This window comes from Vanacampus margaritifer, chromosome 16, assembly GCF_051991255.1.
Source record: "Vanacampus margaritifer isolate UIUO_Vmar chromosome 16, RoL_Vmar_1.0, whole genome shotgun sequence".
NCBI classification, from domain to species: Eukaryota; Metazoa; Chordata; class Actinopteri; order Syngnathiformes; family Syngnathidae; genus Vanacampus; species Vanacampus margaritifer.
The window spans coordinates 2924241-2941595 of record NC_135447.1 but is presented as its reverse complement, the minus strand read 5'-3'; the positions used below and the strand labels follow the sequence as shown (position 1 = coordinate 2941595).

Sequence of the window (17355 nt, the reverse complement as noted above, 5' to 3'; positions counted from 1 at the left end):
TGTTGAAATATCCATTTTCTTAACCGCTGAATCATAAGGGTTGCGTGGCTGCTGGAGCCTATCCCAGCCGGCTTTGGGCGGTAGGCGGAATACACCCGGAACTAGTTACCAGCCAATCCAGGGCACACACACACGAACAACCATTCACACAAAGTTGAAATAGCAATTTCCTAATTGTCACAACTGTCACACAGGAATATAAGTGTCATTAAAGACAATTTGAGCACATTTATTTCTGAAGTGTGTATGAAACTGGTAGCCCTTCACAGTGTTGGGGAATCCAGGTCCAGAAAGTAAAACCCTGCCACAGATTGGCTTTGGCTGCAGCTAAACGAGCTCAAAGAAACACCTCTAGCTAAAGTCAAAATGTTTCAGGGTTTGTTCTCTCTGGACATGGATTCCCCAACCCTGGCCCTTTATTTCAAGAAGTGGCCGTCTGTTTTTCAATAAGGTTGCAGACCCCTTCATGCACATGACAGAAAGGGGACGATAGTATCTCTAAATATAGCCAATTGTAGCATATTAAGCTAAAGCTAATTTCCAAATTAAAATATGCTGAAATGTTATTCATGTTAAAGTAACATGGCACGAATAATTTTAATTTTACAAAACAAATTAGTCAGAGATGTGATTTTTTTTATTTTTTATTTTTTTTGCTTTGTTTGTGTCAACACATATCCCACCCGACTATGTCTTACTTCATAAATTTTGCTCAAAAGTAACTGAAGTACATTTCTATAAAATTGTGTCAGCGTGGTTAAAAAAAAAAAATAAATAAACTTGCTGTTTCTTATCGAGCGCTTTTGTTCGATGCACTCACACTTGAAAAGCGTTAACGTGAGCTCTTTTTGAGAAAATAACGCGTTTTCAAGCCACCTCGAATGAGTACGGCATATTACATATCATTTCAAGCGAAGTACATTTAGAACAAATGTGCATCTTTTCGAGCAAGCGGAACATTACTTGTGTTTTTGTTTGTTTCTTGTCGAGCTCTTGTTGGGTGCAGTCAACAGCAGAAGCAATATAGCGGGAGGGAAATTTATGCCTTTATTTCCTTCCCTTCATTTGTAGTTCACTCAAGAGTCAGGCAGTCAAGATGTGCTTTATGTACCTTTTATGTGTTTGTTTACTGTCAGCAATGACGGCGGTGGCAGGTAAGAAGAAAACGTAACCCTTGGTAGATAGACAACAGGAGACATTTTACCAACAAGTTGTATTTGTTCTGACGACATCAGCCCAAGATGACGTCATGGTAGCCATCCCCGGAGGGTGGATGATGAAGAGGAGGAGCTCCGATGGGGCTGAAGATGAAGATGAGACGGAGATTGAACTTTTGCCTTTTCTCTTGGACAAAAGTCCAGTCACCAACTCTGCTTTCAGGTCATCACGACAGCGCATTTTCACATTTTCATCTTTCACATTTTCATGCTGATATCAACATCAAGCGACTGTTTCAGAGAGTTCGTGAGGGACCAAAAGTACAAAACAGAAGCTGAGAAGTTTGGCTGGAGTTTCGTCTTCCAGGATTTTGTGTCGGATGACGCCAAGAGCAAAGTGACGCACACCATTAAGGTAACAAAAGAAGAAAAAAAAGAAGTTCTTGGCATTCGTCAAGTTGCTGCTTCTCATGATGACACATTTACAACTGCACAAACATTCTTGAAACGTTTTGCAAAGGTATCATATTTCTATTTGAAAAGAATGAACGAGATTTCAAATATTTACACGTGAGTGAGCAGAGTCACATTGGAGTGGAGTTATTTTATCATGCTGTATTCTTATTACTAGCATGTAGCAGGGTTGCAGTTTGTTTTCTGTTTGTCCATCAGATGGCGCTGTCACATCAGTCTTCAAATTTTTGTTGTTGTCGTTGCAGTCGGCTCCATGGTGGCTTCCTGTCCAACGGGCCTTCTGGCGGCAGGTCAGCTGACCTTTCCTTTCCTTTTTGGCTTTACGTTACGCGTGTCTGCTCACATATGACCGCCCCCGCCCTCTCCCAGCCTTCGGGTTCCGCTTCGGGTATCAGTTCTCGTCTGGACTTCCCGGTGGTCCAGGTCAGCTGGAACGACGCGCAGGCCTACTGCAAATGGAAGAGGAAGACGCTGCCCACGGAGGACCAGTGGGAGTGGGCGGCCCGAGGCGGACTCACACGTAACAAACACACAGTTTGGCTCTCGAACCCATGACTTCATGGCCATCACCTTTCCCGCCTTTTGCTGGCAGGTGCGACTTTTCCGTGGGGGAAGCGCTTCCAAGCCAACAGAAGCAACCTGTGGCAGGTGAGCTAAGACGTGGTGACGCTGATGTCACCGAGGTGTGACGCGGTCGCTAATTAGCATGCTAATGAGACGACCCCAAAGTTGACATTAAAACGGGACGTGAGCGACAGGGCGCGTTTCCGGACGGCGACACGGCGGAAGACGGATATCACGGCCTGGCTCCCGTCCACGCTTTCCCGCCTCAGAACAAGTTTGGTAAGGAGGGATGAAGGTGACGATGATGACGATGATGTCGTTAACGACGTTGGTGCGTGCGTGCAGGACTGCTGGACATGTTGGGGAACACGTGGGAGTGGACGTCCAGCGCCTTTCAAGGATCCCATCAGAAAATGTTCACGCTGCGCGGCGCCTCCTGGATCGACACGGCCGACGGCTCGGCCAATCACAGAGCGGAAGTGGCCGTCAGGTGGGCTTTTGAACGCGGCACACACGGCATTCACCACCCAATTTGCTTGTGTTGCTCCTGAAATTATTTGGACTCAAATTGACTTGAGCAAAGCCATTTTGACTAAATGCCATGTCCGTTGGCGTCCCGCAGGATGGGGAACACCCCCGACTCGGCCTCGGATAACCTGAGCTTCAGGTGCGCCTCCGATGGCCTCGAGAGGAAACTGCGAGCAGACTTGTAAACTGCAGCAAGACCACAACAACGGATGACAGGAAGCGTGTCAACGTTTTCAGTTGCGATCAGAGGGGGAAAAAAATGTGATGTGAAAGTCGCTGACTCAACGAAGATGTTGAGTGTGAGAGTTGAAGGACCAGCGACAAAAAAAAAGAAAAAAGTTTCCACCCGTGTGACAAGAATGTGAACAAGGGGCTGCCCGTCGGCCAGTGCCCAGGAAGCAGGAAGTGGTTTTAAGATTCAAGACGCACTCTCAAGCACACTCTGAATGTTTGTCATCGACCAAAAATGTTTGACTTCTCGTTTGTCTTAGCTTTTACCTCCGCCAAGGAACTTGTTTGCCTACAACTTCCTGCTGAGATTTTTTCCCATTTTCATCCTTCCAAGGACATCCAGCTGATTACAGCTCCAGCTCAATCTATTCATTAGTCAATAAAAAAAAAAAAAAAACGGACAAATGTGTAAAATCCAGATTTGATCCACATTTTATAAATGGAAGATGAATCATTTGCGTGTCTTGTGTTGATGTTGTAATCTTGGAACACGTTTGATGGCAAGTCGTCTAAGTCCAAAGTCTTTCCAATGCATTGCGCCAAACCCAGAATGGAAGCAGCCGGTGACGTCATCGCCTGAGCGAATGACTGGCACCGACCGCGTCACGGCAGGAAAAACAAGTTTGGAAACATTCTTGCTTAAATTGTTCTTCGTGCGCTCGTCGCTCCTCCATTTGCGTCGTCGCTCGTCCAACACTTCACGATGGACTACCTCCCCCGGGACCCGGACTTCTCTGCGGACTTTTCGGACCTCAATTCGCGTCTGCGTCCTCGTCCGCGCTTGAACGCCAGCGAGCAGTTGTACTGGTCCCTCAGCAGGGTCCCGTCCAAAACCGCCCGGCGAGGCCCCGCGCTGCAGCGAACCGCCTCGCTGTCGGAACCGGAGGATGACGGCCCGGACGCCGACTCGGACTCGCGCGCCCTGGCCGGCCTGAGCCTGAGAGACGCGCGCGAGGGCCCCGGCTCCGGTTCCGACGAAGCCCCACAGCAGGACTCGTCGCAGGGACGTTCCGAGTCTCCGATGTTGGAGGGGGGCGACTCTCCCTTCCAGAGGAGCTACATGACCCTGCCTGACCTCATCAACGGTAGCAGGCCGCTTGGCAGGCGCAGGACCCTCGGACACGTCAATGACACGGTACGGTCGAAAAGACGCGAAACGTTCACGTTTTCGTCTTATCAAAAACGGCAGCGTTTTATTTAGCTCATGAATAATTGTTTCTAATGGTAAATGGTTAAATAAATAAAAAAATAACAACTGTATTCAACACTTTTATGTAGCCCTATTTATAGCTATAAATAATTTAATGTAAATCAAATGTAAACACATGGTATTAAAAACTACTATATAATAGCTTCCCAGATGAATCTGAAATTCCGTTTGGGAGTCAGTAAGAGATGATTGCAGCAAAGTATGAGTGCCTTGTTGTCGCAGCTGAAGGAAGTTCGTCGTGAGGTGGAGCTGTCGCGAAGGCGCAGCATCAAGCTCAAGGCGCAAGTGGACAAACTGCAGGAGAGCCGACAAGGAGCCAGATGGAGCCAAGACCGAGAGCGGGTAGGTCCTCACACGTGACCCAAACGGGTCAACGTGCCTTTGACGTGCGCGTCGCCATCTTCAGGTGACCGAGGAGGTTCTGTCCATCTTGCGGCTGATGCAGCTGATGCCGGGCGAGCAGGGGCGGTGCCCCCAGAAGCCTCCGCCCCCTGGAGTAAACCATCTGGACGCCGCCCTCGCGCAACTGCAGGACATCGCCCGCAAAATGGCCGTCAGCGACATCGCCAAAAAGGTTTTCACGCTCTCTGCCTTCGTGACGTCCATTCGATTCCCCAACTTGGACGTCGTCCACTGATTTGCTTCCTTGTGCTACGTTGATTAGCGATGCTTCGAGACAATTAGCAACAACCGCGCCAATCTTTGCGAAAGGCGTTGACTGCCATTGACGGATATAGACGTCAAAGATCCATTTCAACCGGGCTGGGAGTGAATGAGTTAACGTTGACTTTCTCTACTTTACTTGACCGCACATTTCGTAACATCTTCTTCATCACGTGGACTTAAGGATGCTACTTCGTATCTCTTGTGCTCCTTTCCTTGCCACTTGGTCCTCATTTCCTCATTTGCGCTTCAAGTTTCGACGTCGCCAGCGAACGTCACACTTGACCAGCTGATTCTCGTCACGACTTTGCCATTCATTTGCTGCGGGTCATGCGGTAGACGCTTCTGACGTCGAAGGACGCGGTTGACTGAAAACGGCCGACCTTCTTGTGGTGTCTGACGCGAAACGACTTTGTGGTTTCAAATGAAAGATAAGATTTTGAAAGCATCCAACAGGCCAACATGTTCTGCAGCACAGAAGAATGCGGCGTCTCACCTGGCACGCAGAAAGTCAACCAACCCGTTCCAGCTGACACGCCGCATGATGCGTTTTCTTCTTTTTTTTTTCCCAAAGTATGCGATGTAAAGCATGTTGAGGGCAACCTGGTGTAAGAAATGCGTACACAGCAAATTCTGTAGAGTAAATTTTACTCTGAAAAAGGATATATTCGGTCCCAGTCTGAACAGAGAAAACTTTACACTTGGGAGTAAAATACTAAACACAACAAAAAAAAGCACTCAAGGGTTGAGGATCGAACCTTCAGCACGGGAGCCAACCATTCTACAATTTGAGCTATGCCAGACTTGCTGTTGCTTAACATATTGCTGGTGGGTCCAAAAAAAGAGACCAAAAACTGGGGTACGAGGATTCCACCTGCAATATATTGACAGAGTATGAAGAAGTGGCTGCCTACCAACCTGAAGGTTCTGTGATTGGTCCGCAACTGTTGAGTTTTTTTGTTTTGTATTTAATATTTTACTCTCTTCCAAATATAAAGTTGACTCCGTTGAGACTGGGACCGAATATAGTCCATTTCAAAGTCAAATGTACAAATTCTGCTGTGTATGTTTGGGACATCAGAGGAAAACCTCTAAAAGACGCAAAACTGGCCCTTGAGGACCGGACTGTGTCACCTGTGGTGTAACGTCACGTGCGGCGCTGTGTGCAGGACGTCAAGTCAGCCGGAGGAAGCGCTTCCGAGGACAGCGCCCTGCTGCAGCAGGCGCTGCGGGATCGAGACGACGCCATCGAGAAGTGAGCGGGGCAAGCGGGCAAGGCGCGTGCCCCCCCCGGGGTTCCACGCGTACCTGACCTGTGTGTTTTGCGACGGCAGGAAAAAGGCAATGGAGGCGGAGCTTCTGCGCAGCAAGTCGGAGATGATGCTGCTCAACAATCAGCTGCTGGAGGCGGCGCAGAAACGCTTGGAGCTCTCCCTGGAGCTCGAGGCCTGGAAGGTGAGCCTGGCAGGAGCCGCAATCATTTTTCCTAAAGAACTGACCCACGTGACCACCTACATTTTGTGGCAAAACATAAACTTCAACTCATTTGGAAGATTTGACAAGCAACTGTAATATTAAACACTCTTATGGGCCACTAAAAAAAAAGCATGTGGCAGAGCAGACGTGGCCCCCGGGCCGCAGGTTTGACACCTTTGCCTAAGACGCCTCGTTAAATATTGGGGTTGGCATGTGCTGGAAACACAAAGGCGGGCGTCTCACACCATCGCAGTCATTTAATGGCACGCCCAGTGATGCCTTCCTAAAAGGTGTGCCGGGACGCGACGGCCAATTTGAACCCGATGTCCTACATAAAGGTCACTGCCGCCATATTGGATGTGGAAGCTGTTCATTCATGCGCCGGTTGCACCTCAATCCACATTTGGTGGTGGTGCCAGTGCGCTACCTAGTAGCCTACCAAAATGGCCAAAAATAATAATAAAAAATGGGCTGCTCGTCATTCTCAAGACACGTCACATTGATACTTTACCATGTGTATCCTCAGAACCTTTTGGGAACAGTCTACAAGGGTGTAAACTAGGCATCGCACAATTACCGGTTTGACAGTTGACGTAGTTTGTAATAGTCAAGCTTTCAATAAGCGCTAATTTGTCTGTCACCGCTAAGGAACTCCTCTTTTCTGCAAGCCACAATATGATTGACTTGAGTACACAAACTGCGTTTTCTAATTTAATTGCCTCCAATTAACTTTTTTTTCCTCCTTCTTGGCGAGGGAGGGGGTGAGTTATGCACGGAGGAGGGCGGAGTTAGCGAGACAAGACACTGCAAACGCAGTTGCCTTTTCGCGCTATTAACATGTATTGTGCTTTGAAAAAATAAAAATTTAATTAAGTCAGCAGGTACTAGTTAGCCCCAAGGACAACTTTTGAACTTCAATAAGTTGCTGAAGTGGAATTGCCATCATCTGCTCAAATAATTTCATACGGATGTTTGGTGTTTAAGAATGCAAGTAAACGCGTCTGACTTGCATGCACACGTTGGGATTGGACACATTCAAAATGGCAGCCGTGCTTACGTACCGGCGGTTATGCTTTGTGCAGGAGGACATGCAGCTTCTGCTGCAGCAGCAGCTCCATCTGCAGCAGCAGGTGGAGCAGAGCCAGAAGAAAACGTCGCGCATGGGCATCCTGAGGAGGACCAAGGCGCCTCTGCAGCGCCCCGCAAACTTCCCGGTGGCGCCGGGCCCCGCCTCGCCAGACTTGCCCAAATCGCCCGTGCAGAGTCCCACTCAGAACTTCTTTGGCCGCCCTCAGCTGTCGCCCGCCCAGACCACGCCCACATGGAGGGACAAGTGGAAGAGGGGCAACAGCGGGGGGCGGGTTTTGCCCGAGTCGGCCCAGCGCAGGAGCGACGACGGCTTCCAGGTGGTCTCGCTCGACTGACGTGCGACCTTCGCGTCCGTCCGCGTGCAAACACACCACCGGCGAGTGTATCAAGTTAACATGTAAATGGTTTAATTTTATTTCATGGGGATAATAAGCAACAAGTGAACAATATTCAATAACATAAGGACAACAAGGTTACTTCAGCTCATTATATGTACATATATTAGGATCTTTCTATCTATGGATCTGTGTGATTGTTTGCTTTGGTTAGGACTTTGATTGTAAATAAACAATGTCAGCTGCCACTTTCACTCTCCCTTCATCTTCAGCACATTGCCAGAATATAGAGAATAATCATATTTTCACGTTTAGAATATATTTGTCTAACTATATTATAAATGTAATTGCACTCAGGGTCACATGCATGCAGGAGGACCAAATTGTTCCATAATAATCGAGCGAATGGACGCCTGCCCCTTTAAATGACAGCTGAAGCACGCCCCCTCGTGGACACACTCTGAACTGACGCGCGAGCCAGCTGCCAATCAAAATGAGGCACAGACGAGTTAACCACTTAGTCTTCATCTCTTACTTACTTACTCCTCAACTAGGTAAACAAACGCGCAAACCAGGAAGTGAATCCGTTTCAAAAAGGTTGCTGAGAACAGCATCAATCCCGTGTTTTTATTTATCAATAAACGTTACCAGATTCGTAGACAACAATGATTGGTTAATAAACAGTAGCCATGAAAAAAAATCTTTTGTAATACTTTTGTTTTTTGATGCTAAATAAAATGATGATTATCAAATGAATGGATTAATCGACAGAATAATTGTTTCTAAAAATATATGCTAGTGATAGCCCTAACATGAACCCTCATGTACCCGGCAGTATCATACTTAAACATGCAACACTGGAATAGTTAAATATAAAAAAAATGGCAGTCTACTAGTTCCCCACTACATCCCGCTTCATTGTTTGCACGTCGCTATATTGCAGCTTGTTTCGTTTTGACAGTCTACTTAGTACAGCCAAGTGCCAATTTGAAGTTGCACTCCTTGAGTGTAGTACCACATTGTGCCACAACCTGCCTGGCAGCACTGAGCTTTCCGCAGCATCCTCAATAAACAGCAGCATCTCGAGGACTAGTTGAGCGGAACACATGTAGCAATGCATTCGGCCGTCGAATATTCATTGTTCCCACGTCGGACGTGTGAGGATTGAGTACATGCCGCCTGTATATGTTGCAGCTTTGTGTGTGTTAAGCAGCAGTGTTAGGATTACCGTGAGAGCCCGCCTTGACTTTACACATTATAATGATGTGGTTTGTTTGAACCTGGTTTTGTTGACTTTTTTTCCCCAGTAAACTTCAACTGAGAGTGACAAACATTTTGAAGCAAGCGCACTTGACCTCTTTTTTTGGGAGTCAGAGCATCTTCTCGTTTTCATTTGCTCAAGGTGACGTTATACGATAGCCTCTTATTTGTTGACGGCGAGAAAGGGAGAACAGGCGCTCAGCAATATTTTTGTGCTGCGTCTAGAACGTATCCTCACAATCATTATGTGAGTAGAAGAGTGTCCGATACAGTCACCTACAGGACAAACAAGATTTCCATCCAACGGGCAGCAACAAGGTGACTTCTGTCGTCGGCCATTTTGACAGCCCGTGACCTTCTCACCTGCCGATTCATCTAGGACTGCAGGAAGGAGGCGACGGAGCTGATGAAGTCCAAAGGTTTGTCGGCGTGGATCCAGTGGCCGGCGTCAGGAATGTACTGGATGTCGGCGCACGGGAACAGACGCTCAATTTCCGGGTAGTCTTCGGAGCTGGACCGAGAAACGTTTGCAACATCAACATATACCACATCCATTAACAGACAGACAGAAACACAAACCGAGAGATAGAGGTGGAGGTAAACCTGTAAATTTTTTTTTAAAAAAGCTCCACCTGATGTAGGCAGAAGTGGCTCCGCCCAGGAAGAGGGTGGGGCCGCTGTAGATGGAGTGAAAGGCGGGAAAGCCTATGATGTCATCCAGATGAGCCGAGATGGCGTCCAGGTTGAGCCTCCAGGCGTAGCGGCCGTTGCGCTCCTCCAGGTTGCTAAGCAGGAACTGACGCACCGAGTGTTCCTGAAAGGCCGTCGGGCAACAACCAATCACCTCGCAGGAATTTGCATCTCTTCATTTTCATACACTGGTGAATGACGGCGGAGGCTTCTGCAATCATTTACTCGCGCCAATGAGGCATGATCGCCAACACCCATCTGACCCTTGACCCCCAGACTGACCTTGACCCTGCGTCGCAGCTGGTCCTCGGCCATGCGCCTGGCGGTGGAGCGCGGCAGATCGCCGGAGATGTCCACGTCTCGCATGGCGCCGATGTACAAGCCGAAGTCGGTTCTCGTCTTGCTCCGGGCCGGGCTGACGTCCACCACCACCAGCCGCTCAACCAACGCCGGCTGAGCGTAGACACAGAGCCTTCAGCATTTCTTCCTTTAAATACATTTACGGCATGCGCGTTTTGACCTGCGTGAGGGCGGCGGTCATGGCCGTCTTCCCGCCCATGCTGTGTCCGATCAGGACGCACTTGTCGATGCGCAGCTGAGCCAGAAGGTGCGACAGATCGCCGGTCATGGCCTCGTAAGTCAGCTGGGGATGGTGGGGGCTGTTGCCGTGGTTACGGGCATCAACCGTCAGCACCTGACTGGACAAAAGGAAGGTGAGGACACTTGCAGCAAACACAACCATGCATACAAACGACGGGCACCATTTTATTCTCTTCAGGCTAAATAAGAACTTTTGCTTAAGTGTGTCTTTTACTCGTGGCCGCAGATGCATTTTGGCCCATATTTGAAAGCACGTGCGTCTCCACGTTTACCTTTCGACCCGTCCGTTGCACCAGCGACTTGGCGATGGAATGAAAGTTGGATTTGCTCCCAAACAATCCGTGCAGGAAGACAAGCGGCGGGCCGCTCTCGCCCTTGCCGTCAAACACGTCGTACGTTAGGTTGACCGTGCTGCAACGAGATCACACGTCAAGCGTCTTTTCACACACTTTGCATCGGCGCAGACATCAACTCGCTCATGGCCTCAGCTCAGCAGAGGTTAGCGAACACTGTTGTAGACTATTCAAGGAAATGAGCTGCTGTAAATATTCACATGTGTTTCTAAAAACAGGGTCGATGGGTTGAAATTGTGAAGGACATTTGTAGTCGGCTAAAAAGTAGCTAAACTCCACAGAATATCAATATTAAAAAATTATACATTTCCTTCAAAGTGTAATATGAGGTTTGAAAGAGTAACAAGCAAGCAAAAAAAAATCGTCCACCTGTTAGCAACATAACAGTAGCTAGCTGCTAGCAGGACAACTGCATGTCATTGACGTCAAATCTTCCACATTTTTGGTGAGATGTGACCAACACACCCACAACGACTTGATGGGTGGCTGGACGGAAGTGAGGGAATTCATGGTTCTCGTTTGTTAAAGACGAAACATGACAATAGTCTTCGCGCGCGCACACAATCAGAAGGATGTTAACCGGCTAGCTTGGTATGGTTTGGTGGCTAGCTAAGCAGCTTACTAGCTCGGCGGCAGCAGACGGTAACGTAACGCCGGGTAGCACCCTGAGCCGGTTGTTACCTGGTGCTGGCCGAGCTGGCGTCCCTCCGGCCGGCCGGCACTCGACACGACGTCCGGCGTCCACTCGGAAGCAGAAGAAGCGACCATTGAGTCCTGTGGACCAGGCGACACAGGGCGGTCATGGTGGCGACGCTTTCCGTAGACGACGATAATAGCTTGACGCCAAACGAAATCTACCGTAATTGGAATCAAGCAAGCAGTCAGATGCGGAGTCGCGGACGTAAGAGGGGGCGGGGACGGGGACAGACGGGAGCGTGCCCGTGCGTCATGACGTCACACGCAGGCGCAGTGCGTTGCAGCAGACCAGCGGCTAAGCGACGTGCCTACTTTTTCGGCCACATTGGTGGGGGCAATTCCACTCATAGGCAATACAAACATGTACATTTAAATCAATAAAATCTTGCTAATTCCTCAACGGATTTTGATCAGGGTTTACGTTTTGATTCACATCAACACATATTCTATTAACGAAGAAAAAATACCTAATGCAATATCTCTGGCTCTGAGTGTAGGCTGTCTTCATACATGACTGTAAGCTGTCATTTGAGAGGCTATGAGAGTGATGTTTGTTTTTAATACACTTTATGTAGCATTGAACGTTGTTTTCTTCAGATACATTTCTTTTCTTAGATTTACCGGTAGTCTCAGCCTATCTTGGCTCCACGCGTCACACGTCGGCGACCTTGACGTATAATTTGAGCAACAAAAATAAACAAATAAATTAAAATATTTTAGTAAAATGTTACAAGAGAGCACTAATATTCAAATTTATAATTACATTTAAGAAATGAACGCACTAAAATAAAAACAAAATTAAATTGCATATTTATTTTTCCACAGCCTCAGAGTGTCACGGCAGAAGGACCAAAGATTAGTGAGCCTTGCCATAGACAAACAAAGCTGAATGTTTTGTAACATGCTTGTGTATCTTCTCATTCATGCAGCTCGTTTCATTTTTCAGTAACAAGCAGTCCAAAGCAAGCAAGCCGTGTTGCATGAACTGTTGAACAAAATCCAGACGAGAGGCCAAACGCCTTCCAAGACAAACACAGCAGTCCACTTGCCATTCCTTTAATGCCCCGAGAATTGATTGTGTAAATTATTCATTTCTCGTCATGACTGTGTTTTTCTGTACAACTTGAGTAGGTTGCTCATGCTGCTGCTACGTTGTATAAACATCTAGGTGGCGCCAGAGGGTTACACTGCTCTCATCCAGTACAGTATTGTACATGACCTCTTGTAAGAAAGGCATCAGGATGTATCCAAAGGGACCGTGAAGCTCATTTTCAGCTGCCACTCACCTTCCTACTTTTGCGTCAGCATGTGACAAGAGGCACTGATCTTATTTTCCTGCCTGGGAGGCTGCAAACATTGGTTGCTATGGAAGACCAATCTGCTGGGATGGCGCGGGCTTTCACCATGGCGACTGCTTGAGGCTCAAGGGAGCTGATGGAGCTCATGGTAAACACGCCATACATCTGTAGGATTAAAGTACAGACAATCTATTACGAGATTTGAAATGCCGTCGTGTGTCTTTGTGAGCGTTTAACTTCTTAAAGATGTGACGGCAAACACTTCCTGCTGATAACTTCATATAGAGCACATTTAAAGTCGACACCTTTGGAAGAATTCAACATCAATTTATCTCTACTATGACAATATCTCAACATTTATCCAACTCTGATCGTAAAAGTTGATTCTGTAGCTGTTGCGTGCTGTGTGTCGTCCACTCAAATGTCAAAAACAACACGGCCAAAAGTACAGCAACACTTCATCACAAGACACACAAATTGGCAACATTCCAATTGTGCCCGAGTGGTTTTTGCTGACAAACAAACAGCGTTAAAGATAAGTTTCCTGGCAGAGGTAATAATAATGACCATAATGATAATAATAATGCAAAGTGCTGTGTTTTGCACAAGTCGCGGGGTGAAGAGGTTAGAAAAACGTGTGATAACCACCGTGCTTCTTCTCTATCAATTGTTGGACTTTGCAGCAGGGTCATCATCTCCTTTGCTAGCCCGTTTCATCCGCACGCAACGACACCGCAACGCTGATGCCTTCATTCGAACCTTCACAACATTTAATCATGATGAGCAAAATGCTGACCAGTCAACTGCTGCCAGTAAGAGAAGGAAGAACAGGAAGTCAAAGGTGCATCATGGGAAATCCACAGCTGAAGAGCCGTGATACCAAATGATCCACACCAAAAAAAAAAAGCCGTCCAAGTTTCTTTAAAACGTACCAAAATAAAAGAGGACAATATTTAGAAAAGTGTAATACAGGAAACTTGATCTACGTGAGCTTGAAGGCGAGCTCCAGTCGGACTCATCTCTGAAGTCCTGTTACGGTGAATCTGGAGCAACAACAAATTGGATTTTCCCAAAAGTAAGACTTGAGTGGGTGGACGAGAATGAAAATAAAGTCATTAGTACTCGGTTGTCTCCGTCATGTCTTAAAAGCGAGGCCGACATTTGCGCTGTAAGGCGAATTGATCAAATTCCACGGCGTGATCGTGATGGCCTCGTCCGGGTCTTCACCTTAAATCCCGATAAAAGTCATTTTGTTTACTTTGTGAGCTCATAGCGCTGATAAGAGCAAGACCTGCGATGACCCCGACGCTTCGGAGACACTTGACATGCGCTTATCTTACACTGTGGAGATTTGTCACCTTCGCATGTACGTGATCTTACCGAGAGCTGTTACTAATATTTGCAACTTTTCATGCAGCAAAACAAGGTGGACAAAATATTCCAAAAAGGGTCGGTACGGGCCGAGAGTCTTTTTATCTTTGGATGTTAGATGGTGTGCCAAATGAAGTACAGCCGTCCCTCGTTTATTGCGTGGGCTCTTGGAGAAAATCCACAAAGTAGCAATTTAACACTATATTTTATTTGTTATTTGCGTACCTTTGGAAGCTTTTTGTGTAATACCAAAAAAAAACATGCATGTGAGATACAGCTATTATTGTTGTCCACCTTGGGTCACCATAGTCATGTTCTGCACTGTAATATTTGTGACGTTGAAAGTGTGTGGTTTTAAAAGGCGGGCAATGACACGGGAAGTGGCCAATCAGAGTGTAGATTTGGCTGGATGCTAACTGGCTAACTGTTGGCCTGGCATTATTTTTGTGTTTTTCTTACAATGCCTTTTTTTTTTCCAGGCCTAAGAACCACTGATTTTTTTTTTTTTTGTATGAAAGAAACCCGAAACGGGCGAAACTTTTTTGTGGCTCTCAATCTGTTGTTCATCTTTTCGGCGGTCACATGACACTTTTGATGTGGGCAAATGACACCAATGACAAAATAAACAAATTGATCAGACTACTTTTATTGAAATGTGGACACAAGTCAATCAAAAAACTACAACTTTCACCTCAAAGTTATTCAATTGAAGGGAAATGTTCATCTTTGGATCGATAAACACATTTCACACGAACATACACGCAATTGGTTGGCGTAGCACTAACAGCATCAAAGTCACAACTAACTAACTACGATTCACATGACACTTAAGCTCTTACAATAAGTTAAAATTCATATGATCAATAATCACTAATCATGATGAAAAATTGACAATGAAGACACATCAAATGTAGGAAAAGGTCAAAGTTCAAATATGGCGAAACTGGCAAGCGAGCGGCCTGCAGCCGTCACACGTCATCTTCAGTTTCAGTCCTGCTCTAAGCAAATATTACGCACGCGCACACACACAAATGCAAATGTAAAACGAGAGCAGGTTGCTTTAAACACACAGTTTCAGTGAAACGGGACACCACAAAACACATACACTCGCGCACACACACACACACACACACACACACACAAGGACAAAATGAACATCCAAGCAAAGCAGGAAGATTTCAACTTCATGTCGGAGTCTTTTTTTGAGGAAGCCACGCTGTGGGCTCTCTCACGCACACGCACACGCACACGCACACGCACGCACACAGAAATGAATCTGTGCCGAGGAAGAAGCAAATGTAAAATGAGAGAAGGCTGCTTTTCAAGACAGTTTCAGTGAAACCCGATACCGACAAACACATACACGTACACAATGAAAAAGACATAATGGACATTAGCATGATCAAGCTGAAGATGTCACATGTTATAAGAAGCTTCTATTGATTATATTCATGATGCAAATTGGAAGCCTTACATGGAAACTTATTCTTGAAATGTTCTTTGTTCTTCCGAAGTGCCAATAAAGCGTCGATTTGGAGAGAATTGCAATTTTGCGTCAAGGCCGGGAAGATTTGACCTTTTGTCGTCTTTGTGAGGAAGCCGCGCTCTTTTGGTCACACATAGTCCTTGCGGTTGTACGCGGTGTTGTTGCTGGCCGGCGCCGAGTAGGCCATCCTGGGGGGCTTGTAGCGTTGCTCTTTGGGCGGGCAGCTGCTGCACAAGATGGCGCCGCCAATCAGGAGCAGGGCGGCGGCCCCCCAGCCGATGTAGAGCGCGGCGCCCAGCTCCCGCTGCTGCGCGCTAATCAGGACCGGATTGTAGAAGTTGCGCACCACCACGTGGGCGGTCCAGCAGGCCGGGATGAGGACCAGCAGGCCGGCCAGGACGAACATGACGCCCGCCATGATCATCACCTTGGCCTTGGCGCCCTCGTCCTCGATGCAGTTGGTGCACTTGGCGCCCACCATGGACACCAGCACCGCCAGAACGCCCAGCAGGATGGCCACGATCATCATGGCGCGCGCCGCCTGCAAGTTCTGCGGCAGCGCCAGCATGGAGTCGTACACCTTGCACTGCATCTGGCCCGTGCTTTGCGTCACGCAGTTCATCCACAGGCCCTCCCAGATGGTCTGCGCCGTGATGATGTTGGCGCCCACGAAGGCCGACACCTTCCACATGGGCAGCGCGCACGTCACGATGGACATCAGGAAGCCCAACGCGCCCAGGCAGATGCCCAGCAGCTCCATGCCCATCGACATGGCTGCGCTTCACCGACACGCTCCTTTGCCCGGCAAGATGCGAGGGGACTGCGGCTTGCCGATGTGACCGCGGATGATGGCTTGTGAAGATGGATGACTGGTAGTGAGGCGGCGCCGTGGAAACGCGCAGCCTTTATACAGCGGGCCAGCTGGGACCACACCCCTGCCTCAGCACCCCCCACAAAACACACTAAACACACACCTGCACCTGTACAAGATGGGCGGGGGAGGGGTGCTATGTGTGTGTGTGTTGGGGGTGGGTGAGAAGATGGCTTACTGGGAACAGCAAACACTTGCTTGAGAGGGAACGTTACATGGAAGAGAGTAATTAAAACACAACTGTGATAGATAGATAGATAGATAGATAGATAGATAGATAGATAGATAGATAGATAGATAGATAGATAGATAGATAGATAGATAGATAGATAGATAGATAGATAGATGCTAGCTAAGGTAGCTAGATAGATAGATTGATGCTAGCTAGACAGATGCTAGGTTAGCTAGCTACCTAGACGAATGCTAGCTAGATGGAGGCTAGCTAGCTAGCTAGATAGATAGACGGATGCTAGCTAGACGGATGCTAGACAGACAGACAGACGCTAACACATAAAAGGTTGAAAAAAAGAGCAATTGTAAATCATGAAAGAGGAAAGTGGATGGTAGCATAAGAATAATTAAGAAACACCAAGAAGAGTGTGTTAGAAGGAACACAAATAAGATTGCGATGCGGCAAGTCGTTGGTGGGCGTTCGCCAAGCGCAGCCTTGGTGCTTCCTCAACAGCATCCGTGTTGGGAAAACAATCCCAAGCTCAGGGACAAACCGGAATAACCACTCCAGTGTAAACATGAGCCTGCTCAAAACGTACACGCACACGCATAGCCTCCTCTTACTTTCAGTTGGTCTCGTCCAATCAGCAAGCAGCTCACATGCGCTTTAAAATGGCACCTTGACATATGAGTGATCCCATCGGCCCAATTTGCGCTTTGGCTCGCAAGCAAAAACGGAATCGTTGCAATTTGGGCCCAAAGGGCTTTAAGTAGTTTCAGGCCACTCACAGCTGAAGTTTACTGGTAGACTACACACAAAACACCCAGAATG

The 17355-nt window shown here is 47.5% G+C and overlaps 4 protein-coding genes across 6 annotated transcripts; 2 read left to right on the top strand and 2 right to left on the bottom strand.

Annotated features, from left to right (window-relative positions):
• The first annotated feature begins 821 nt into the window (after positions 1-821).
• sumf2 (sulfatase modifying factor 2) lies at positions 822-3469 on the top strand. 2 transcript variants are annotated; one of them, XM_077547459.1, is made up of 9 exons: positions 822-1154; positions 1236-1380; positions 1458-1572; positions 1877-1921; positions 2001-2151; positions 2224-2279; positions 2390-2474; positions 2541-2685; positions 2818-3469. In XM_077547459.1, the coding sequence occupies exons 1-9, from the start codon at positions 1097-1099 to the stop codon at positions 2906-2908; spliced, it is 891 nt and encodes a 296-aa protein (XP_077403585.1). In that variant the 5' UTR covers positions 822-1096; the 3' UTR covers positions 2909-3469. The 2 variants fall into 2 exon arrangements, with proteins under 2 accessions (XP_077403585.1, XP_077403586.1); XM_077547460.1 differs by having other exon boundaries at positions 2361-2474.
• Positions 3470-3581: 112 nt separating this feature from the next.
• bicdl2l (bicaudal-D-related protein 2-like) lies at positions 3582-7975 on the top strand. Its single transcript, XM_077547454.1, has 6 exons — positions 3582-4089; positions 4387-4506; positions 4571-4738; positions 5997-6082; positions 6162-6282; positions 7386-7975. Exons 1-6 carry the CDS (start codon positions 3658-3660, stop codon positions 7725-7727), a joined length of 1269 nt encoding a protein of 422 aa, XP_077403580.1. The 5' UTR covers positions 3582-3657; the 3' UTR covers positions 7728-7975.
• Positions 7778-11546, bottom strand: abhd11 (abhydrolase domain containing 11). Of its 2 annotated transcripts, XM_077547456.1 has the most exons (7): positions 11312-11546; positions 10550-10688; positions 10198-10371; positions 9960-10130; positions 9620-9801; positions 9351-9498; positions 7778-9263 (listed from the first exon to the last, which is right to left on the bottom strand). In XM_077547456.1, exons 1-6 carry the CDS (start codon positions 11431-11433, stop codon positions 9363-9365), a joined length of 924 nt encoding a protein of 307 aa, XP_077403582.1. In that variant the 5' UTR covers positions 11434-11546; the 3' UTR covers positions 7778-9263; positions 9351-9362. The 2 variants fall into 2 exon arrangements, with proteins under 2 accessions (XP_077403582.1, XP_077403581.1); XM_077547455.1 differs by having other exon boundaries at positions 7778-9498.
• Positions 11547-14625: 3079 nt separating this feature from the next.
• On the bottom strand, positions 14626-17155 carry LOC144036652 (claudin-3-like). The gene has a single exon (XM_077547462.1). It carries the CDS (start codon positions 16251-16253, stop codon positions 15609-15611), a length of 645 nt encoding a protein of 214 aa, XP_077403588.1. The 5' UTR covers positions 16254-17155; the 3' UTR covers positions 14626-15608.
• Positions 17156-17355: the final 200 nt, after the last annotated feature.

What these genes read in the sequence shown, in the direction of transcription:
- sumf2 (XM_077547459.1), top strand. Translation starts at nt 1,097, where the DNA reads ATGTGCTTTATGTACCTTTTATGTGTTTGTTTACTGTCAGCAATGACG. An exon ending in GGCCCGAGGCGGACTCACAC is followed by an intron (nt 2,152 to 2,223) that starts GTAACAAACACA and finishes TTTTGCTGGCAG; the next exon opens with GTGCGACTTTTCCGTGGGGG. An exon ending in CCCGCCTCAGAACAAGTTTG is followed by an intron (nt 2,475 to 2,540) that starts GTAAGGAGGGAT and finishes GCGTGCGTGCAG; the next exon opens with GACTGCTGGACATGTTGGGG.
- bicdl2l (XM_077547454.1), top strand. Translation starts at nt 3,658, where the DNA reads ATGGACTACCTCCCCCGGGACCCGGACTTCTCTGCGGACTTTTCGGAC. An exon ending in TCGGACACGTCAATGACACG is followed by an intron (nt 4,090 to 4,386) that starts GTACGGTCGAAA and finishes TTGTTGTCGCAG; the next exon opens with CTGAAGGAAGTTCGTCGTGA. An exon ending in TGGAGCTCGAGGCCTGGAAG is followed by an intron (nt 6,283 to 7,385) that starts GTGAGCCTGGCA and finishes TGCTTTGTGCAG; the next exon opens with GAGGACATGCAGCTTCTGCT.
- abhd11 (XM_077547455.1), bottom strand. Translation starts at nt 11,433, where the DNA reads ATGACCGCCCTGTGTCGCCTGGTCCACAGGACTCAATGGTCGCTTCTT. An exon ending in GCCAGCTCGGCCAGCACCAG is followed by an intron (nt 10,689 to 11,311) that starts GTAACAACCGGC and finishes ATCTCGTTGCAG; the next exon opens with CACGGTCAACCTAACGTACG. An exon ending in GCCACTTCTGCCTACATCAG is followed by an intron (nt 9,499 to 9,619) that starts GTGGAGCTTTTT and finishes TTCTCGGTCCAG; the next exon opens with CTCCGAAGACTACCCGGAAA.
- LOC144036652 (XM_077547462.1), bottom strand. Translation starts at nt 16,253, where the DNA reads ATGTCGATGGGCATGGAGCTGCTGGGCATCTGCCTGGGCGCGTTGGGC.